Source organism: Desarmillaria tabescens, assembly GCF_030435595.1.
Source record: "Desarmillaria tabescens strain CCBAS 213 chromosome Unknown EV420scaffold_6, whole genome shotgun sequence".
In the NCBI taxonomy this organism is placed as follows: domain Eukaryota; kingdom Fungi; phylum Basidiomycota; class Agaricomycetes; order Agaricales; family Physalacriaceae; genus Desarmillaria; species Desarmillaria tabescens.
Window position 1 is genome coordinate 130,111 of NW_026848305.1, and position 16,420 is coordinate 146,530.

Below are 16,420 nucleotides of genomic sequence, written 5' to 3' on the forward strand. Positions count from 1 at the left end.
TGGGGATATCGATGTGAATATGGAGGCTTTAAAATGAGAAAACTCATAAAGAAAGTTGGCGGTTCTCTCTACACTGTCAGGATCCAGGTAGGCCCACCATCGAATAATGAATTCAGTGACCGTCAGCATCGAAGACCGTATGGTTTCCATCCCTGTTCATCTGGATATGGTCTCCAGTAGCGGTGGGTACATAGGCTGCTTCTGGTAACCCCGACTCATCTAGTCCCTCCGCAGCTTCAATGATCTCATAAAGTTTGGAGGCTACCTCGGGTGGAGGGACACGGCCACCGAGAATGTCCCGAGCAGGCACCGGTGAGCCATAGAATTCACGATTAGCATCCTTGCGCTCGATGAGGACGGTTCCCTCAAGTGATAGCCCCGCAAATAGACCTATGCACCCTGTAAGCAACAGTCGCGATAAACATACCAACCAACGCACCCTTCGACTTGGAATACGAGAACATAGGTGCCGGGTGCGCCAATGACGCTTGAACGCTTCCTCCCGTTCCGATGGGTCCCGCAGCAGCGCTGATATTTCCACCGATGGTTACATTGCCGCCGATTGAGAACGCACGAACGGCGTCTTCGCTGTTGAGCACGACGACGAAATCGGTGATGTCGGCGCCTATCTGGAGGCCCCAGCCCAGGCCCCCAGTTGCGATGCACGAGGGTGCGGACCATGAACCATCTGGGAGGCGCGCAATGACGAGGCCTGAGCCGGCTTTCCCTGAGAAGACGAAGCCTGCCTTTATGACTTGGAAGATAGCCAGCCCTATAATAACAGAACAACATAAAAGGTAATTCTTAGCAAGTAGATGATATGGGTACGCACCCCGTGCACCGTGTAGAACAGCCTTTGGAATCGAGTTTAGCGCCGACTCTGGTCGTTCGGGATCAGCTAACGCCGAGACCAAGTTAGTACGGGCGCAGCAAGCATTGAGTACGACGCACCCAAAAAGCTATCAAGAATCTTTGCCGCTTTCTCTGCCTCTCCAGGAAGGCTGAACCCGTGCACAAAGTCCCTTGACCCGCTGGCTACCTTTGTTGAACTCGCCTGCACAAAGGCCGTTGCTTGGATGCCTGCCTTCTGCGCTCCTTTCTTGAACTTGTCTAGCATAGACATTGCGATTTATAATGAAAGTACGGTCGAGGCTAAGATTAGTGAGTAGTCGTGGAAGAGATACAGGAGAGTTGTTGAATGTTATGTCGTGAAGAGGTAAGCCGTCATACGTCATCACTCTGGGCGCCGGCAAAATCGGTCCGACCAATTCCGATATTTTCCACGACTTTCTCAACAGGAAAAGCCAAGGAAAAGCATCTTTTAGTTGCTCAGTTGTTTACAGGTATTCCTACACGATTTTGATATGCAGTATCATCCAGCACAATATTCAAGTTATCAACGCCACGTGTCATTAATAATGTCCGATCCCGAAGCTGGAGTGGTGAATTCTCTGTTGGGGTCAGACTCCCAAGTTACCACACCGTTGTAGATGCGAATGAACTTGTACTGGAAGGTAGTTGACGCCGGTAGGTCCAGTGTAACTGACAGGAAACATGAGTACCATCAAAGCATCGAATGAAAGTTAGGAAGACTCACTGCTCCAAGTAGGGTAATTATCAGTGTTCAGCAAAAGCGCGGTACTCGTAGACCAGTCTTGCAGAGCATCAATCGACCCGGTCAAGTAAATATTTTCTAAGTAATGACATACGACTTAGAGGTGGTCGGATAAGAAGTGAATCACTCACCTCCCCAAACCGTCGTAGCAACTTCGTTGAATGTAATACTCACTGTGCTGCCGCCGCTACCGCCTGAGCTAGTGGAGCAAGAAGATGGCACCGTCAGCCCACTCGCACCCCATGAAGCAGGTGCCACGCCTGCCCTGGCGCCAAACGCTGTCAGTGTTGCTGCATAGCTCCACGTCAAGTCTACAGCGCTCAAAGGCGACCCATCGCTCCTGCTGAACTGCTCGGCAAGCCCACCGTCCGAAGGTGTATATTGGGCATTGATAGCCAAGAAACCATCAGCAAACGTTTGAACCGCAGTCAGCAAGTCGCTGTATGTCGTGGTGGACGAGTCGTACACGCCTGTTGTGATTGAAGAGGAGAATTGAGTGAAGAAGGCTAGGGACGTGGAGGTGACTTCGATGGATCCTGTCTGCTTCCAGACAATTATTGCATCGTAGAGTTGTTCCGCAACCGCAGCTGTTGTCAGATACCAAGGCTAATGGATGACAATGAGCGATTTGGCAAAAAAACTGAGAAAAAGTATGAAAACTGACGTTTCCTCCCTGATACGAATCTTCTGGATACCTGCCGGTAGCGACAGCCACATTTGAAGCAATACCACTATTGATAGTGTAGATCGACCAGAAAGCATCAATGTACACTTTCAAACTCGATAATGCTTTGTCAGAGCAAGGTTGGAAGGTAACGGCATCACATCCAGCCGAGGGGTCAAAGGTATGAATGGAAGCCAAAGCCGTATTGGCATCTTTTCCGGAACGACCGCCGCCAGTGTTGGCTGTCATGAAGAGGCTAGTGGGGTTCCAGTACGACTGTCCATCAACGTCAGTCTTCCTTGTAATGGAGGGATTCGAAAGAGTCCATTACCTGTATGAAACACAAAATATTGTCTGCCTGGGTGCTATATTGAGTAGCAAGAGTGGTATCCCCCAGGGCAGTAGCTAGCGTGGCGCCCTCTCGCAGTGAACGATGTTGGACAGCACTGGTAAAGAATGACGAAGAAGAGACTTCCTCCCACAAGTCAAAGCTACGCCGACTTTCAGTGGCATGCAATCATGACAATGGAACATATCCATACCCCGTTTGGTTCCAATAGGTGACGACATATCCCAGATCAAGCTCGATGACGGGCCACAAGGTGCTGGATACGTAGGAGGTGTTGTCGTTAGCGACGAGCCAATTAGCATATGAAATCATGGCGGTGGCGCGAAGGGCCGGTCCGTCTGTAGACCATCAGAAAAGCTCCGACAGGAGAGATGGAGCGCATATACCCCGTTGTGGTCTTCCCCAGGAGCCCGTGAATGCTGTCAGATCAATATTGAACTTTGGCTCGCCAAGACCGCCAGTCGAGACCGTTCCACTGGGGTTTGACACTTGCTGAACAGTGGCTTCCGCAGAGACGAAATTGTCAATTTCAGTACGCAAAGTGGTGTCCAGACCTGACGTGTATCTGCATTACATGTCGGTAAGACGACGATGACATGCAAAGGGAGCACCTTACTGATCAATGAGCGCTTTGAAAACCAACGAGGAGTCTCTGGTCCAAGTATACAAGTAGTCTGGGTTGGAAGTGCTGGGACTGGCAATCACAACGCCTGCCTGATGAAAAAATCGCGTCAGTACGCGTCGTAAAGACCAGCAGAACCGATGCGTACCTTTGCTCCTGATGACTTGGAACCATTGGGTCCGATATTCGCTAATATTCCGGCCTTGGCTATAGGTGACTCTGAGGCAATATATGCATCGACGGCACTCGACTGAGCCCAAACCGAAGTAAAGAGACCAACACAGTAGACGAAGAGGGCACGCATATTGCTGGTGAGGTCGTGGTTGCTGTCAAAGGCGCCAATGCCAATGCTATATTTATACTCATACCAAGCTGACTTAATCAAAGATATCTCCGAGAAATAGAGCAAAGCTATCGGCACCGAAAGAAATAGGATCAGGTGAACGAAGAAAGCGTATGGTCGTCGCCGCGCTGGCGATGGAGTGTGATTCACCATCGTAACTGAGTCCAAACTTTACATGTGGGAGGTGGACAAGTGACTGGCGCCTTTTTCAGCTGAATTTTACTGGAACTTTCTCAACGTGTCAGCAGAGATAGACAGGTGGCACGAAAGGAAGAAGAACGAGAAATATTCAACTCCGAAAGTAACACAGCGAGCGAGGTGACGTCATCAATTAGAACTATTTTCAAATAATGTAATTTTAATTCAAGTGCTGGTATTGGGTGGTGCTGGCTCTGCCTTGGCTGGACTCTCCGCAGCTACATCTGCAGTCTCCTGTTCAGCAGGTATTGTTTCCAGTATCTGCTTAAAGGCACCGTCATCCACAGATGTGGTCGCAGAGTTTTCTGAGGCCATAACATTAGCAATAATGTCCGCAGGATCAGATCCCTTTCCCGCAATCTCTCTTTCAACATCTTCCTCACCATTGATGCCTTCCGGCTCAGCAATAACGGCCGGCTTCAGGATTGCCTGGAGGTCGTTCTTGGAAAACGATACTGAAAGGCCCGTATAATCACCAAGATTGTGCCGTCCTGCTGCAAGGTCGCTGACAGCTTTGAGCGCGTCGAAGATTGAGCTGAAAGTAATGAGTGCTATTCCTCTGCAAACAGACGACGCATTAGTTAGGCGTCAGTAGCGTTGAGGAAAGGTAATATACGTACTCCTTTGAATACACTTGGGCGATATGCCCCATCGAATTTAAGTCGTCCATTAATTTTGTCCTGGGAATTTCCTGCTTGTTCGTGTACAAACGGATAGTTCTGTTGGCACCGCTGTAGATTGCTTGGTACAGGGATGGAGATATAGGCCGAATTGACTGTAGTTCCACCGTCAGTCCGTATGGATTCGAATTCGCAGTTTTGAAAGAATCGAAAAAAAGATTTCGCTTGAGAAGGCAAGGTGAAGTCGACGACCTAAGAAGTAATGTCAATGAATAGAAGCAGACAAAATCAGGTTTGCCCACCGCTTTGCCAATCCTAGGGCCGCTGCGACTTAGTTTGATTATCTTCTCTCCGTGGCCAATCGATGCAATCGTATCGAGTATATGGTTCGTCAAGACGGTCGTGGAAAGAGTAGAGTTAAGTCCTGACAGCAAGACGCGTCTCTGGACGTCAGGCCTATTCGCAGCCTCATAGTCACGCCGATACTTGACAGTATGCCTATGTTTCAGTCCTGACATGGCCTATACAACGAAATGTCAGTGTGGGCAATACTGTTGAGTATATGTTTGACTATACCTTACGAGCGTGTTCAGCGGACAAAAATGTGATAACGACAAACGGTGAGTTGTCCTTTTGTGTCCCGAAATTTACACTTTCCAATGGCCCGTACTGAAGAGCTAACTTCCTCCACTCTTCCAAGGACTTTTCCTGCACGGACTCCCCGAACACAAAGAGTGCGCGCGTAGTATGCGCAATGCCCAGATGAGCAACAGAACTAGCTGTTAGGGTGTCCTGAGCAGTTTTGTTGAATCTGATAGAAGCATCCATCCCCTGGACCATCAATATCCCACCAGTGCGATTCAAAACTCGGGAGGCTTGTGCGGGTGTCCAAAAGTTCACATACATGGTATCCTCACCGAGGCTGATTCGGTGTATGGGCTCTTCTCCAATAGCCCTTACCACGGTTGCAGGATCGTAGTCCTCTGGAAGGTCATAAACATAGAGGGAACGAGTATACGGTGAGCGTGGGGTTGGGGTCCGTTGCTGCCGTAGGAAGGATTCGCCGTCCTTGTTAACGGTTTCTGTTCCTTGAGAAGCAGTAGACAATGCTCGATAGAGACGAAAGGGCCTGTTCAGGCATTGTCTCTGTATAAAATGGAGCATAATCCGCGCGCCTTTTCTGAGGAGAAAACAAAATGAAGATCCACAAGAATTTTTTGGTTCCTTTGATTTGACCGCGACTGTCCCGATATAGTACATCGCATAAATTCGCGCGGAAGTGTACAAACAGGGACGGTAGAAGCATGGTAAGGTCGGATTGACATTTTACAGTAGACTACCCATTTCGCACCCTATTTCCATGATATAAAGACCCCAGTAGTTTCGATAATAAAGCCCCAGATATGCAACATTCTTGTAAAACTGAGAGACATCGAGTGATGAAGCACGTGGAATACTCGTCACTTGCGGAATACCAGAGCAATCTAGGCGATCCTCAGACTTCACGACAACCACCATGCGCAGATTGCTCTGCCCCATTCTCGTACTCTCTCTTGTCTCCAGCGTTCGTCCACGGCACATATTCTCGTTTGGATCGCGGTCGGAGAAGAGCTGGTGGGGCTGGGCATGGGGTGCTGAAAGCACTGTCTCTGTTGTAGATCGTTCTCCCGTTATTTCTTTTTCTTCGCGGCCGGGTAACTTCTTCATCTCAAGCCAAATATGTAGTGCTTACTACGTTCTGTAGCTGCATTTGGAGCCGAAATTACAGGACCGATTTTGGGCTATGTGATCCCAGTCAACTCCTTCACGACGCCATGCTCAACGGATCCTTCTGTATCTGACCCCCGTCCCAATACCGGATGTCCTCGATTGTGTTTGAGCGGGCCATACGAGCCAGACCCGTCTGAGACGTGGATAGCTCTTGTACAGCGAGGCAAATGCGAATTCGTGAACAAGGTCCGAGAGGCCCAGCGGCTGGGAGCACGAGCTGTCGTTGTCGGAGGAGAAAATCCGAACATCTCAGGACTTCCTGACACGCTCGTCAACATGTACAGTCCTGGTGCGTTCGTCGCTCTCCAATGAAATGACAATGGCTTGACCCGTTGGCAGAGGACGCTTCTGATGTCAAGATTTCTGCCACTTACATCAAGCACTCTGACTACGTACAGCTTTCATCTCTCATTGCAGCCTCGAACACTTCACATTCTGGTCTCCGCACGCTGTCTTTGCTTATTACCGCGGACTACTCCACTTGGGAGTGGTATTCGTATGTCGTATCACTCCGTTTAACGGCATTCTCTCATTGCTTTTCAGTCCTATTGTCACCTTTATTGTTATTCTTTTGCTTCCTTCAGCTCTTACGTTCATGACTCTTCTGATTCATCGCATTCGAGCCGCACGAGCCGCCCAACGCGATCGTGCTCCCGAAGATATTGTCCGGAACTTGCCATGGCAAGTCTGGACGGGGGCAGGCTGGGAGAAGCATGAGGGCGGCGAAGGCTTGCACCCTGCCCAACCACCGAAATCTACGATAGACCTTGAACGCGGAGTTGTAGAGTCAGCTGAGCAGCACGAGACATCAACAGAGCGACCATCTACATCTCGACCGCCGGAACCTGAAGGCATGCATCCGTGGTTTGAGGATCAACAAGAGTGTGCCATCTGTCTTTCTGAGTTTGCCAAGGGTGACAAGGTTAGGGTACTACCTTGTCATCACATATTTCATCTGGATGAAGTGGATGAGTGGTTGATTCAGCGCAAAAAGCTTGTACGTGCTCTTTTTTACGTTTGGGACATCCATTTTCTCATGTCCATCAGTGTCCGGTGTGCAAGGCAGATGTCACTCAGCCACCACATCTGGCGACGCGGACCGTTCTGACGGAAGAATCACGAACACCCGTTGCACCATCACATTCACGGCCTACCTCCCCTGAAACCGCAACGGAACGAACACCTCTACTTACGACTTCTGATACCAACACTAACGATACTCAATAATGGGGACTTGACTCACAATCACGGTTGCGAATGTAGTATATGTATTATTTTATATCAACTCTAACCTACTCATCGTTTGTAAAGTCTTGGATATCGATATGGAGGTAGCGGTGAACTTGAGAGTGTAGTAATGTCAAAACAAGCAATCAACGCCTATTTAGAACGCGATGATGGCCCACCTCATTTCAAATCTGAAACGGGATATCGCGCGTAGAAAGAGAGGGTATAGAAAGGTAGGTAAGTGTTGACGAGCGGTCATAGCCAAGTCATAATGGGGTAATCTGCACAAAAGAACGAAGCAGTTGCAGTGGGTGTAGAACGGGATGTATGCTACGGAATTGGGACTGGATCATGGTGAATACGATGCTGTATTCGCCTGCGCCAGTGTGCAAAGCCCAGTTCTACCGACTCGATAAAGTCTTCGTCCTTATTGACCAATCGAGACTTGAGTTTGCGTTCTGGCAGCGATCGTCGAATCGTCTCGAACCGCTGAACAACGTCGTCGATGCAAGGTCGCTTCAGTGGATCTGAGCAGCACATTTCGTCTACTAATGGTCTGATGAACTCAAGACCTAACTTTGCCTTGACCGGCGAATCCGAGCCCTGTGATTATAGTCAGCCCTCCCCTTCCGCAATGGAACGGATAAGTCTACCTCGAAGAAATGTTCTCTGATAAAATTACCCAGATAGTATATATCTGTTGGAAATGGGTCATAGAGAGCTCCTGGGTGCTCTTTGAACTCGGGTACAGTCTTGTCGGCTCCGCGAATAGGGACGACGAGGCGTTTTTCGGAATCATTGAACCGAATCGACAAGCCAAGGTCAATGAGGAAATATCGAGGCGAAGAGCTGGTCCGAGAGACGAACCGGGTTTTGTGCTTGAAGTCTGGTGTCCTCGATTGACACGCAGGGTGATAGCCGTCTGGGAACATCGACCCGTCCATAAGTATGTTCAAAACACCCACGTCTCTAGATGAATAAGACAATTAGCTGGGGGGGGGGGAAAAAGGAAAAGGCGCGTCGGACATGCCGGTGAGCAATGTTTTGATGGTGCAGAAATTGAAGTCCCTGATGTCTTACAACGTCAGTTGATGACATGCGGCTCGCAGTCCTCATACCTCGAAGATTTGACGGAGAAATTCAACGACTTCACCAATGGTATCAAAGGGAGGATCATCAAAGCGCCGAAGCAAAGGCATGACGAGAATCTTCACGTCCTCGTCCCCAGGGGGGGTAAGAACCTCAAGGAGAACATTTGAATGGTTCTTCGTATCGGAGACGGAGCTGAGGTATTTCGCTACTTCCTCCTCGTGAGGATGCTCTGACACGAGGATCCGTTTGAGCATCACCGGCTTCTCATCCGAAATGCGCTTTGCGTCCATCACTGACGGGTGCTAGACGAAAAATGTGAACATCCATGCCAATCGTCCATTCAGAAGACGTACATGCGCCTTTATCGAGTCTTCAAATTCCCACCAGAAGAGCGAAGTTTTGCGCTGCTTCCATGCTGGGACCCATCTGGGACGATAGCGCCGGCGCAGTTGGTATCCGCTGCTTTGTAGCCAAGGCTGGATGTCTCGCCAAAAAATTTCGGAAGAATCGAGCTCTTCTGGCGGCGCCGGCGGGGTCTCAGGAGGTTCTTTCACGGTGGGCATCGTCGTAACAAGCCGTGCCTGACTCGATCATGCCGAAGTCAACAAATTAAAGTTTTTGTGGTGATAAAGTAAACAGCAGCTCCCTGTCCACGTCAATATTTTCCGACTCAGATAACACGTTGTCTCCAGCCACCAGTGCTCATTACCGTGGTATAGTTCTTCCATCTCTGCGTTATTACTAACTTATATACGTTTCCTAGACACCAACACGCAATATCAAAAGTACTTGAAAATATCACGCTTTGATTCACCACCGGGGAAAATAGACGGCACTTGCCATTTGTAGTGGCAGCCCCCGATTTGTGGCAAACAATAAGACAGGTACAGGCCGTGTGCTCGTCATTAGAGCATAGTGACAATAAGCGCGGGATACCATCAGCCGGGACTAGTCCATCTGCTGGGTCTTTATTGTCTTTCTCGTCCTTCTTTTGTCACGGATGCCTTCATAAGATCCCGCTCATGTTCCAGGTTTCCTCGTGCCGGGAAACTTTGTCTCCAGAACGGGAGGTGCGGAAACGAATTGTACAGTCAATATTAACGGTGGACGTCAGCCTGGATAGCAGGCGTCCATTGTTCTCCTTGTTCACACTCACTAAGACAATCCTTCCCAATTTGATTTCTGTCTAGCATATATTTCAGCAGGCGTCAGGCCGGATATTAGAGTTGGGTGCCGGAGGGTTCGATGATCCTTTTCCCCTTATTATTTAAGGAGAATAATAACCGTCTGGCACAAGCTTCCCTTTCGCCCTCTACGCAGCTCTGTGGCCCGCTGTATCACGTCTGCGATACCGGCCTTCCTTCTAAAATGCTGCCTACGACAGAGAAAGTGAAGAAACCACCACCTCTCAAGAAAAGACATAGTACGTGTTCAGCCTCATCGCTTTGGCGAATATTTATTCTGACTTACTTTTCCCTCTGTGCTCTGTAGCAAAACCATGCAAGTTCTTTCAGATCGCACAATGTCCCAAGTCCGCCGAAGAATGCAACTTTGCTCACGTCATCGGTCCTACACCAGTGAATCGAAGCTCCAAGGCGTGTCGTTACTTCCTATCGGGGAGTTGTTCGAACGGCCTGTGGTGTCGATTTGTTCACCCCGTAGACCCTGGTACGCGTCAAGTTTCACTTTGACAGCACTAGTCGCTAAAAGTCCAGCTAGATCTCCCTTCTATGAGCGACAAACTAGCAGATATCAAAAGAAATGATGTTCGCTACCCGTATAAACGTGAATTTTTACTGTCAGGACTTATATCCTGTTGCTGACTCTTCTTAGAATTCCTTGAAAACCAGTCAGGCAGCAGGGGAGCCGCCACTTCATTATCCGTGCTACGTAGCGTCTCCGCCGCCCTTTTCCGGAGTCTATGGCGGAGCGCCGCCGCTATGGTCGCCGTCTCTTCCACATCATCCAGATCAGTGCTATCCTTTCCCTCTGCCGACGTCGCCGATTAGCTCGCCTTCCGATGAGACCGCGTCTGTGGAGAAAGATCGCGACGGTCGTGATTATACGAGCCCCATTATTGTTCCCGTCCATGGCCAAACAACGATCGTTTCTCCTTCCTTTGCTCCTAACGCGTTCAATTCAAGGCATCCTACCTCTACCCGTCAGACCTCTCAGACATGTTCTACGGCGGCGTTGAAATATAAAAGTACGCGTCTTGATACGATTCCGTAAGGGCTTGGAACTCAATATTGATCGTTTTAGCTAAACTTTGTAGATACTACAAAGCGGACCGGAAGTGTCCGAACGGTGATTCCTGTCGGTTGTAAGTGTCTAATTTTAATGCTAGGCATCTATCTGAACGATTGCGTAGTATCCATGAACAAATTGGAGAGAAGGGACCGACGCCAGAACGGCCGCCTTTGAATAATAACTTGCCCCCAAAACCCACGTCGTTGAAGGAAGAGAACATGAAAAGAGGATACTTCCCCGTCTCATGGCGTGTCATTGGCGGAGGTGTCCTCATGGGAACGAGCCCCAGTACGTCAAATATCTTTCCCATCTTGATGACCCTTTTTCCTTGGTTGACCACCCTCCCTTAGATCATTCGCGGTCAAATAACCACGGGTCTACAACTGTGACGCTAGCTTATGAGAACGCAAGTGATGTCGATTCGGACAAAACTTCCGATGTCGATGTCGACGAGACGCGCGAAGACTCAGACCCGGAACCTCTACGGCCCGTACCGCTATCGCTCGATTTCAAGGTGAGGTTTCCTGAATGGGATACCGATTTGTCGGACAAGGAGAAGGAGAGAGAATCGCCTGCAAAGGTCGCCCCACGGGTTCGAGCTATTTCTATTCCTGCTACGCCTACGATGGCTCATATACAAACTGTGAGTGTTTGGATGCTGCGGACTTGGCTCATTCTGACGACATAATACAGCATTTCTCTGCCGAGTCGTGATGGATGACTATATTCTCCGATCTGCCCATGCATTTTTTTCGAACTTCTCATGGAACCTATTTTTGCTTTTCGTCACTAAACGTTGTACTACCACCTCGCTACTTACGAAACCCCCAGTGTATTACCTAGTAAATAGATCAGCTTATCTTTGTCAAGAAATATAGGGGCCATCCTGATAAGATCTGGGCTCTAGTTATTTGCCCGGGTTGTATCTGATAAGACCAGATCGTCCCGTGGCGCTGCTCAGTGCCTTCTTTTTACCCCTTCAGAACAGAAATCCGGATCCGAATCAGCATCACTCAGAGGTTCCTGCGACAGGATTGTCTTGATCCAGCTGCGTGGGCTACGACTCGGAGTTACATAAATATCACAGCGTCTCCAACCAATTTAGGCCGCAGTGCGTATCTTCTCTTTTCCCTCTACCATCATCATCACCACCCTATGCCGTCTATCATAGACTACTCGCAGCCCCTTTCTGCCGTTCTCAAGGAGGGCACCAAGGAGGCCCACCAGAATGTTCAGCACAGTGAAGGAGCAGACGCCCTGCTACGAGGCGAACTCGCCAAGGAGGAGTATGCTCGTTTCTTGATGATGCTGTGGTACATTTACGAGTGAGTAGCGCTTTCCCATTTCCGAAAACATCTGAACCCGTCATGTAGTGCGTTTGAGCGCGCTTTGGATCTCTACAGCACCCACCCAGTCCTGGAACCCACCTACAACCCGGCCCTTCTCCAGCGTGCGCCTTCGCTAGCTGCCGATATTTCACACCTCCTTCAGGTCCCCGAGTCTTCGTGGAAGTCACATCGGATACATTCTGAACTCATGTCCAACACGCCAGCAGCTCTCACGGAATATGTGACTCGAATACAGGACTTGGTCAATTCAGCTGACCCGGCTCCTTTATTAGCACACTCGTATGTGCGGTATCTTGGCGATCTTAGCGGTGGCCAGACTATTCGACATACTCTGGCTAAAGCTTATGCACTCGAAGACAACAAGGGGTTGTCTTTCTACCTTTTTAAGGAGCTCCATTCCTCCAAGACAGCGTCTCTGGGAGAAATGAAACGCATTAAGGACTGGTTCAGAGGAGGCATGGATGCGGGTGCTGGTGCGAACCAGGCTGTGAAAGGTAACGTAGCCCGCTTCGTTAGTCTACTTCCAGCTTGAGTTGATCCCCGTGTTCCATAGAAACCATCTCTGAAGAAGCCAAGACTGTCTTCGCGCTCAACAATGGGATATTTGCTTCTATACAGCCTGCCGCCAAGAAGTCGAGTTCTAAGGATCTTCTTGCCCCTGTTAAACAAGGGTCCGTGGGCGAACAATCATTCCCGCTATCTACCGTCATGTCTGTGGTTGCGGCAGGTGTGTTGCAAGACCCTTGCCTCAAATATTCTCCTCATCAACCGTTTCCACAGTTTGCATAGCCCATTTCATTCTAGTCGTTGGCGGTTTCATGGGGGAAGAAGGTTATGCCAAGCTAATGGCTGTGGAGGACTGGATCGCTTCACTTTGGCAGGCCAAGTCGCAATAATGGATTGTCTGGGATCTGGGATTTAGTCACGACTTGTAATATGATGCACAAACTATGGATATACACAACTAACGAATCTACATTCTTTCAACCGGACATTCCAACCTGGTAACTCGAGCTTTCCTTTCCTATTCGCCGGCATGCCCACTTTTCCCCATGAAAATATGTCGTGAAGTATTGTTCGGGGACATGTGGGTAATCTACACTCCCATGGGGGTCCACGAAGTCTAGCAGCCTCACGGCAAGTATTAGGACGTACACCAAAATAACCCTTGTTCGTTTTCATCGGCGCCTACCTAGAAATTTATATAGGACCGGTGTATCGAAACCCCTGCTGCCTAAGCTCGCGTCAGTTTAACAATATATGACATATTTCAACGTGGGAGGGGAAGACTTGTTTATGCACGTTCTCGTGAGTGGAATTCCAGAGGACCAGCTTCCCCCTGGCAATGAGACTCGAAAGGGTCGGCGGAAAAGCAACAGCACCAAGTTGCGGGCCTGTGGCCAAGTCCGAAAACTTCGTGGAATGGAACCTTAATTGGTGACATAATCCTGATCTGAGCTTAGTCAGCATCTGAGGGACTCAGGGGTCGTACTGTTTCCATCCTGAAATTTAGTTGATTGTTGTTCCTGCGACCACGGATACTTAAAAACGATTCCGAGCGCTGCAAATCACTATGGCGGCTCCAGTAGAACTCGTATCTCTTATTCTCACCGAACTCTGGGCGTGTCCGATTTACACTGAGAAGCGCATTGACCTTTTCACGACTTGTAATCTCGTTTCCAGACTGTGGTCAGCCATCATGAAGGAGGTCACTTCCACTCACTTGTGGATCCCTTTCTCCTACAGTAAAGGACATCTGTATACCGTCAAGCCGATGCATACTATTTCTAACGCGATGCTCTGCCGTACCATAACAATTTGGGTAGAGTATATGGTCATGCCACAAATACTTTACGATACAAAATGCGAACCCTCCATTGCGACAAATAGGGCCATAGAATCTACGCTTCGAAGAATATTCCGCGGCCCGAATCCGCCTCGAGATGTGACTCATATCTATGTCGACTTCCTGGACGATCCTCAGGTTCACATCCCCCACTTCTGGATACCCCCTCAGATCACGCACCTAACGATTATCTATCACTATCGCCGTTGGGTGGCTTTCAATTTTCGGCTTGATTATCCCAGACCCTGCGCATGCGAACGATTAGCCATTGGCAAACGAGTGAGGCATCTCACCGTAATGGGGGCTACGTCTGTGATAGTGGAGCGCCTAATAGCGCCTCTCGAGGAGTGGAAATGCTTGATTTCGTTGACTACCAATATCAATGAAGCTGATATCTCTGCTGCCTCTTGGATCTCTGTCGTTTGCAAGAAGTACGATTTTCCGTTTTTGGACGTACGAAGGGACGACTATGCACGTCGGGCCATGTTTGGCGAGTCGTGGTGGTTACACCGGCCATATTGTTGTTTGTCATCACATTTTTTCGTATTCATACTCCTCACGAAGCCTAATAGCTTTCAATCACGACCACAACAATGATATTCCAATAGTTGAAACAGGTCATTCCGGTGGGATCTGTCGGTTACATCAATCCCCTTACCAGGAAGTTCGTCGTACTTTTCAATGCCATTGATCCCGCATCATCAACAGATCAGCGAATCCAATCTATTCCCTCTCTCCTTGAAAGTGGAGTGACAAAGCTGATCGTCGACCCGAATTATTCTTCCTTCCCGGACTGGGATTGCGAGCCTATTGCATCGTCTGACAATGGGGTATATTCTGAAGCCTGGGACGATGTGCTTTTCTGTCTTGGACTCTTTTCTCCTACTGACGGAAGTGTCCCTGTGACATGTGGCACATTGGAGTCACTCTGTCTTGCGGTAGGACGGGGGTTTTCCAGAGAACTTGTAGGGACCCATTTTGATTCCTGGTTCCTTGAGCACGAACAGACGATCTTGGATGTGTTTGGAGAAGATCATCCTTACATTCGAAGGCATTTGGACCTTGGTAAGGAAGTATTAGGTGTTACAACCTATGGGTTCTACTAACAGCCGAGACTTTCCCAGTGACAACTGCCATCGACTCTGCTCAATACGCTTGGTTCGCCCGTCTCTATTCCAAGTCAGGAAGCCATATATCACAGCAGCGTGTAAGATCCAATGCGTATACCTCTATTTGCATTGCCACTGATATACTTTCTCAGCTTTATTTTCGCGTCAACCCCCAGGCATCACTCACCCCTGGAAACCCTTGGGGAAACTTCGTGGAAAAGGACGCAGATTCCCTGGACAATCTAATTTCCTGGAGCCATATATCCACTGTCGGACAATCACCAATGACTGTACAGATATGTTGCCATTCTACCAAAACCGACTGATGCTATAGAGTAAAGATTAATTTTTCATCCAAAAATTGCCGAGAGATTGTTCGCCCGCTCGTAACTTTACAAACCGGTAATAGATGTCCCATACATTTCATTAGTACGGTCTACTACATCGACAACCCTTCTCGATAACGGGAAACATTGGCATTGGTTTATCACTCTCATTTCGCCTTGGGGCTCCAGCCTTCAATCTTCTCCGACACGTTCCTTGGCATGCACCACCTGGAATATTGGACATTCGGTGCAGCCAAATGATCGCCTTCCTTATTTTTCGGGAACATCGCGATCAGTAGCCACCGTTCCCGAAGGTTTCAGCAACACGCTCTGGGAGGCTTTGCTTGCTATGAGCATGTGCGCAGGTAAATAAACAGACGACCCAGATGATGAGTGCGGATGATGTCGAACTCAATACTGGAAAGGAGGCGTAAGATGGGTATTATTTAGATGCCTTTTTGGATAGAAGTAATGTAAGTAACTGCCTTTGCTATCTAGTTCATGTGGTACCAACATGGTGTCAGAATTTTCGAATGGGACTTCTCCCGAATACGACTTTTTAGCACAGACAAGAGCAAGTGCCAAATACGGAGGAGGCGTCTAATGTCAAGCCTTCGAGCAGGGGGTCAGAAATTGACATTGTTCATCCACATCATCTATGTCTGTATACACAGGGACTCGGAACGCTGAGTGACTGTGCGACTGCTCGTTCGGTTTTGAGACCTTTTATATGCTTTGACTTCAGGCTATTACTATAGCAGCATGGCGCAGTGGTAGCGCGCGGGGCCCATAACCCCGAGGTCACTTGATCGAAACAAGTTGCTGCTATGATTCTTTATGACCATTGACTTATATCTTTGTTAAGGTTCCGATTATGCAGTTTCTCCACTGACACTGTGTGATGGCTTCAATAAATCAGGCTTGAATATTGAAACTGAAAGATATTTATTTTTAGTCATTTTCTATTCTATATAAAATATAGAAGAAATAAATACAATATGTTTTTGATATTTCTGATTTTATCAAGATTTGAGGCAAAT

At 48.6% G+C, this 16,420-nt stretch overlaps 8 protein-coding genes and 1 non-coding gene across 9 annotated transcripts; 5 read left to right on the forward strand and 4 right to left on the reverse strand.

Moving 5' to 3' along the window:
• Positions 1–15: 15 nt before the first annotated feature.
• On the reverse strand, positions 16–1,403 carry EV420DRAFT_1033775 (uncharacterized protein). Its single transcript, XM_060465418.1, has 3 exons — positions 952–1,403; positions 440–898; positions 16–390 (listed from the first exon to the last, which is right to left on the reverse strand). Exons 1-3 carry the CDS (start codon positions 1,121–1,123, stop codon positions 113–115), a joined length of 909 nt encoding a protein of 302 aa, XP_060335359.1. The 5' UTR covers positions 1,124–1,403; the 3' UTR covers positions 16–112.
• EV420DRAFT_1263876 (glucoamylase) lies at positions 1,397–3,554 on the reverse strand (the record flags this gene model as incomplete). Its single annotated transcript, XM_060467197.1, has 9 exons — positions 1,397–1,542; positions 1,598–1,693; positions 1,747–2,221; positions 2,280–2,555; positions 2,611–2,770; positions 2,822–2,966; positions 3,015–3,193; positions 3,245–3,342; positions 3,399–3,554. The coding sequence occupies 9 exons, from the start codon at positions 3,552–3,554 to the stop codon at positions 1,397–1,399; spliced, it is 1,731 nt and encodes a 576-aa protein (XP_060335360.1).
• A 301-nt stretch (positions 3,555–3,855) lies between these two features.
• Positions 3,856–5,627, reverse strand: EV420DRAFT_1515523 (uncharacterized protein). Its single transcript, XM_060471895.1, has 4 exons — positions 4,988–5,627; positions 4,714–4,932; positions 4,412–4,635; positions 3,856–4,350 (listed from the first exon to the last, which is right to left on the reverse strand). Exons 1-4 carry the CDS (start codon positions 5,573–5,575, stop codon positions 3,957–3,959), a joined length of 1,425 nt encoding a protein of 474 aa, XP_060335361.1. The 5' UTR covers positions 5,576–5,627; the 3' UTR covers positions 3,856–3,956.
• A 300-nt stretch (positions 5,628–5,927) lies between these two features.
• On the forward strand, positions 5,928–7,408 carry EV420DRAFT_1475753 (uncharacterized protein; the record flags this gene model as incomplete). Its single annotated transcript, XM_060469288.1, has 5 exons — positions 5,928–6,105; positions 6,156–6,470; positions 6,521–6,677; positions 6,725–7,178; positions 7,229–7,408. The coding sequence occupies 5 exons, from the start codon at positions 5,928–5,930 to the stop codon at positions 7,406–7,408; spliced, it is 1,284 nt and encodes a 427-aa protein (XP_060335362.1).
• On the reverse strand, positions 7,284–9,063 carry EV420DRAFT_1724656 (uncharacterized protein; the record flags this gene model as incomplete). The annotated part of the gene is made up of 5 exons (XM_060479813.1): positions 7,284–8,011; positions 8,050–8,377; positions 8,439–8,476; positions 8,527–8,802; positions 8,854–9,063. 5 exons carry the CDS (start codon positions 9,061–9,063, stop codon positions 7,739–7,741), a joined length of 1,125 nt encoding a protein of 374 aa, XP_060335363.1. The 3' UTR covers positions 7,284–7,738.
• An 805-nt stretch (positions 9,064–9,868) lies between these two features.
• Positions 9,869–11,464, forward strand: EV420DRAFT_1637807 (uncharacterized protein; the record flags this gene model as incomplete). The annotated part of the gene is made up of 8 exons (XM_060476759.1): positions 9,869–9,923; positions 9,992–10,168; positions 10,220–10,266; positions 10,334–10,706; positions 10,763–10,823; positions 10,872–11,038; positions 11,101–11,393; positions 11,444–11,464. The coding sequence occupies 8 exons, from the start codon at positions 9,869–9,871 to the stop codon at positions 11,462–11,464; spliced, it is 1,194 nt and encodes a 397-aa protein (XP_060335364.1).
• A 237-nt stretch (positions 11,465–11,701) lies between these two features.
• On the forward strand, positions 11,702–13,066 carry EV420DRAFT_1515539 (heme oxygenase 1). The gene is made up of 4 exons (XM_060471896.1): positions 11,702–12,075; positions 12,124–12,593; positions 12,653–12,826; positions 12,880–13,066. The coding sequence occupies exons 1-4, from the start codon at positions 11,906–11,908 to the stop codon at positions 12,993–12,995; spliced, it is 930 nt and encodes a 309-aa protein (XP_060335365.1). The 5' UTR covers positions 11,702–11,905; the 3' UTR covers positions 12,996–13,066.
• Positions 13,067–13,672: 606 nt separating this feature from the next.
• On the forward strand, positions 13,673–15,380 carry EV420DRAFT_1637809 (uncharacterized protein; the record flags this gene model as incomplete). Its single annotated transcript, XM_060476760.1, has 4 exons — positions 13,673–14,488; positions 14,554–15,010; positions 15,070–15,152; positions 15,207–15,380. 4 exons carry the CDS (start codon positions 13,673–13,675, stop codon positions 15,378–15,380), a joined length of 1,530 nt encoding a protein of 509 aa, XP_060335366.1.
• A 756-nt stretch (positions 15,381–16,136) lies between these two features.
• EV420DRAFT_t72 lies at positions 16,137–16,208 on the forward strand. The gene has a single exon. It is a non-coding gene; the product is annotated as a tRNA-Met (tRNA).
• Positions 16,209–16,420: the final 212 nt, after the last annotated feature.

Bases quoted from the DNA above. Each gene is read 5' to 3' on its own strand.
- EV420DRAFT_1033775 (XM_060465418.1), bottom strand. From the start codon at position 1,123: ATGTCTATGCTAGACAAGTTCAAGAAAGGAGCGCAGAAGGCAGGCATC. The intron at 899-951 runs GTGCGTCGTACT...TCTCGGCGTTAG, and splicing joins GATTCTTGATAGCTTTTTGG to CTGATCCCGAACGACCAGAG. The intron at 391-439 runs GTGCGTTGGTTG...CAGGGTGCATAG, and splicing joins CTCGTATTCCAAGTCGAAGG to GTCTATTTGCGGGGCTATCA.
- EV420DRAFT_1515523 (XM_060471895.1), bottom strand. From the start codon at position 5,575: ATGCTCCATTTTATACAGAGACAATGCCTGAACAGGCCCTTTCGTCTC. The intron at 4,933-4,987 runs GTATAGTCAAAC...TTCGTTGTATAG, and splicing joins CCGCTGAACACGCTCGTAAG to GCCATGTCAGGACTGAAACA. The intron at 4,636-4,713 runs GTGGGCAAACCT...TGCCTTCTCAAG, and splicing joins GCCCTAGGATTGGCAAAGCG to CGAAATCTTTTTTTCGATTC.
- EV420DRAFT_1515539 (XM_060471896.1), top strand. From the start codon at position 11,906: ATGCCGTCTATCATAGACTACTCGCAGCCCCTTTCTGCCGTTCTCAAG. The intron at 12,076-12,123 runs GTGAGTAGCGCT...CCCGTCATGTAG, and splicing joins ATGCTGTGGTACATTTACGA to TGCGTTTGAGCGCGCTTTGG. The intron at 12,827-12,879 runs GTGTGTTGCAAG...CCGTTTCCACAG, and splicing joins CATGTCTGTGGTTGCGGCAG to TTTGCATAGCCCATTTCATT.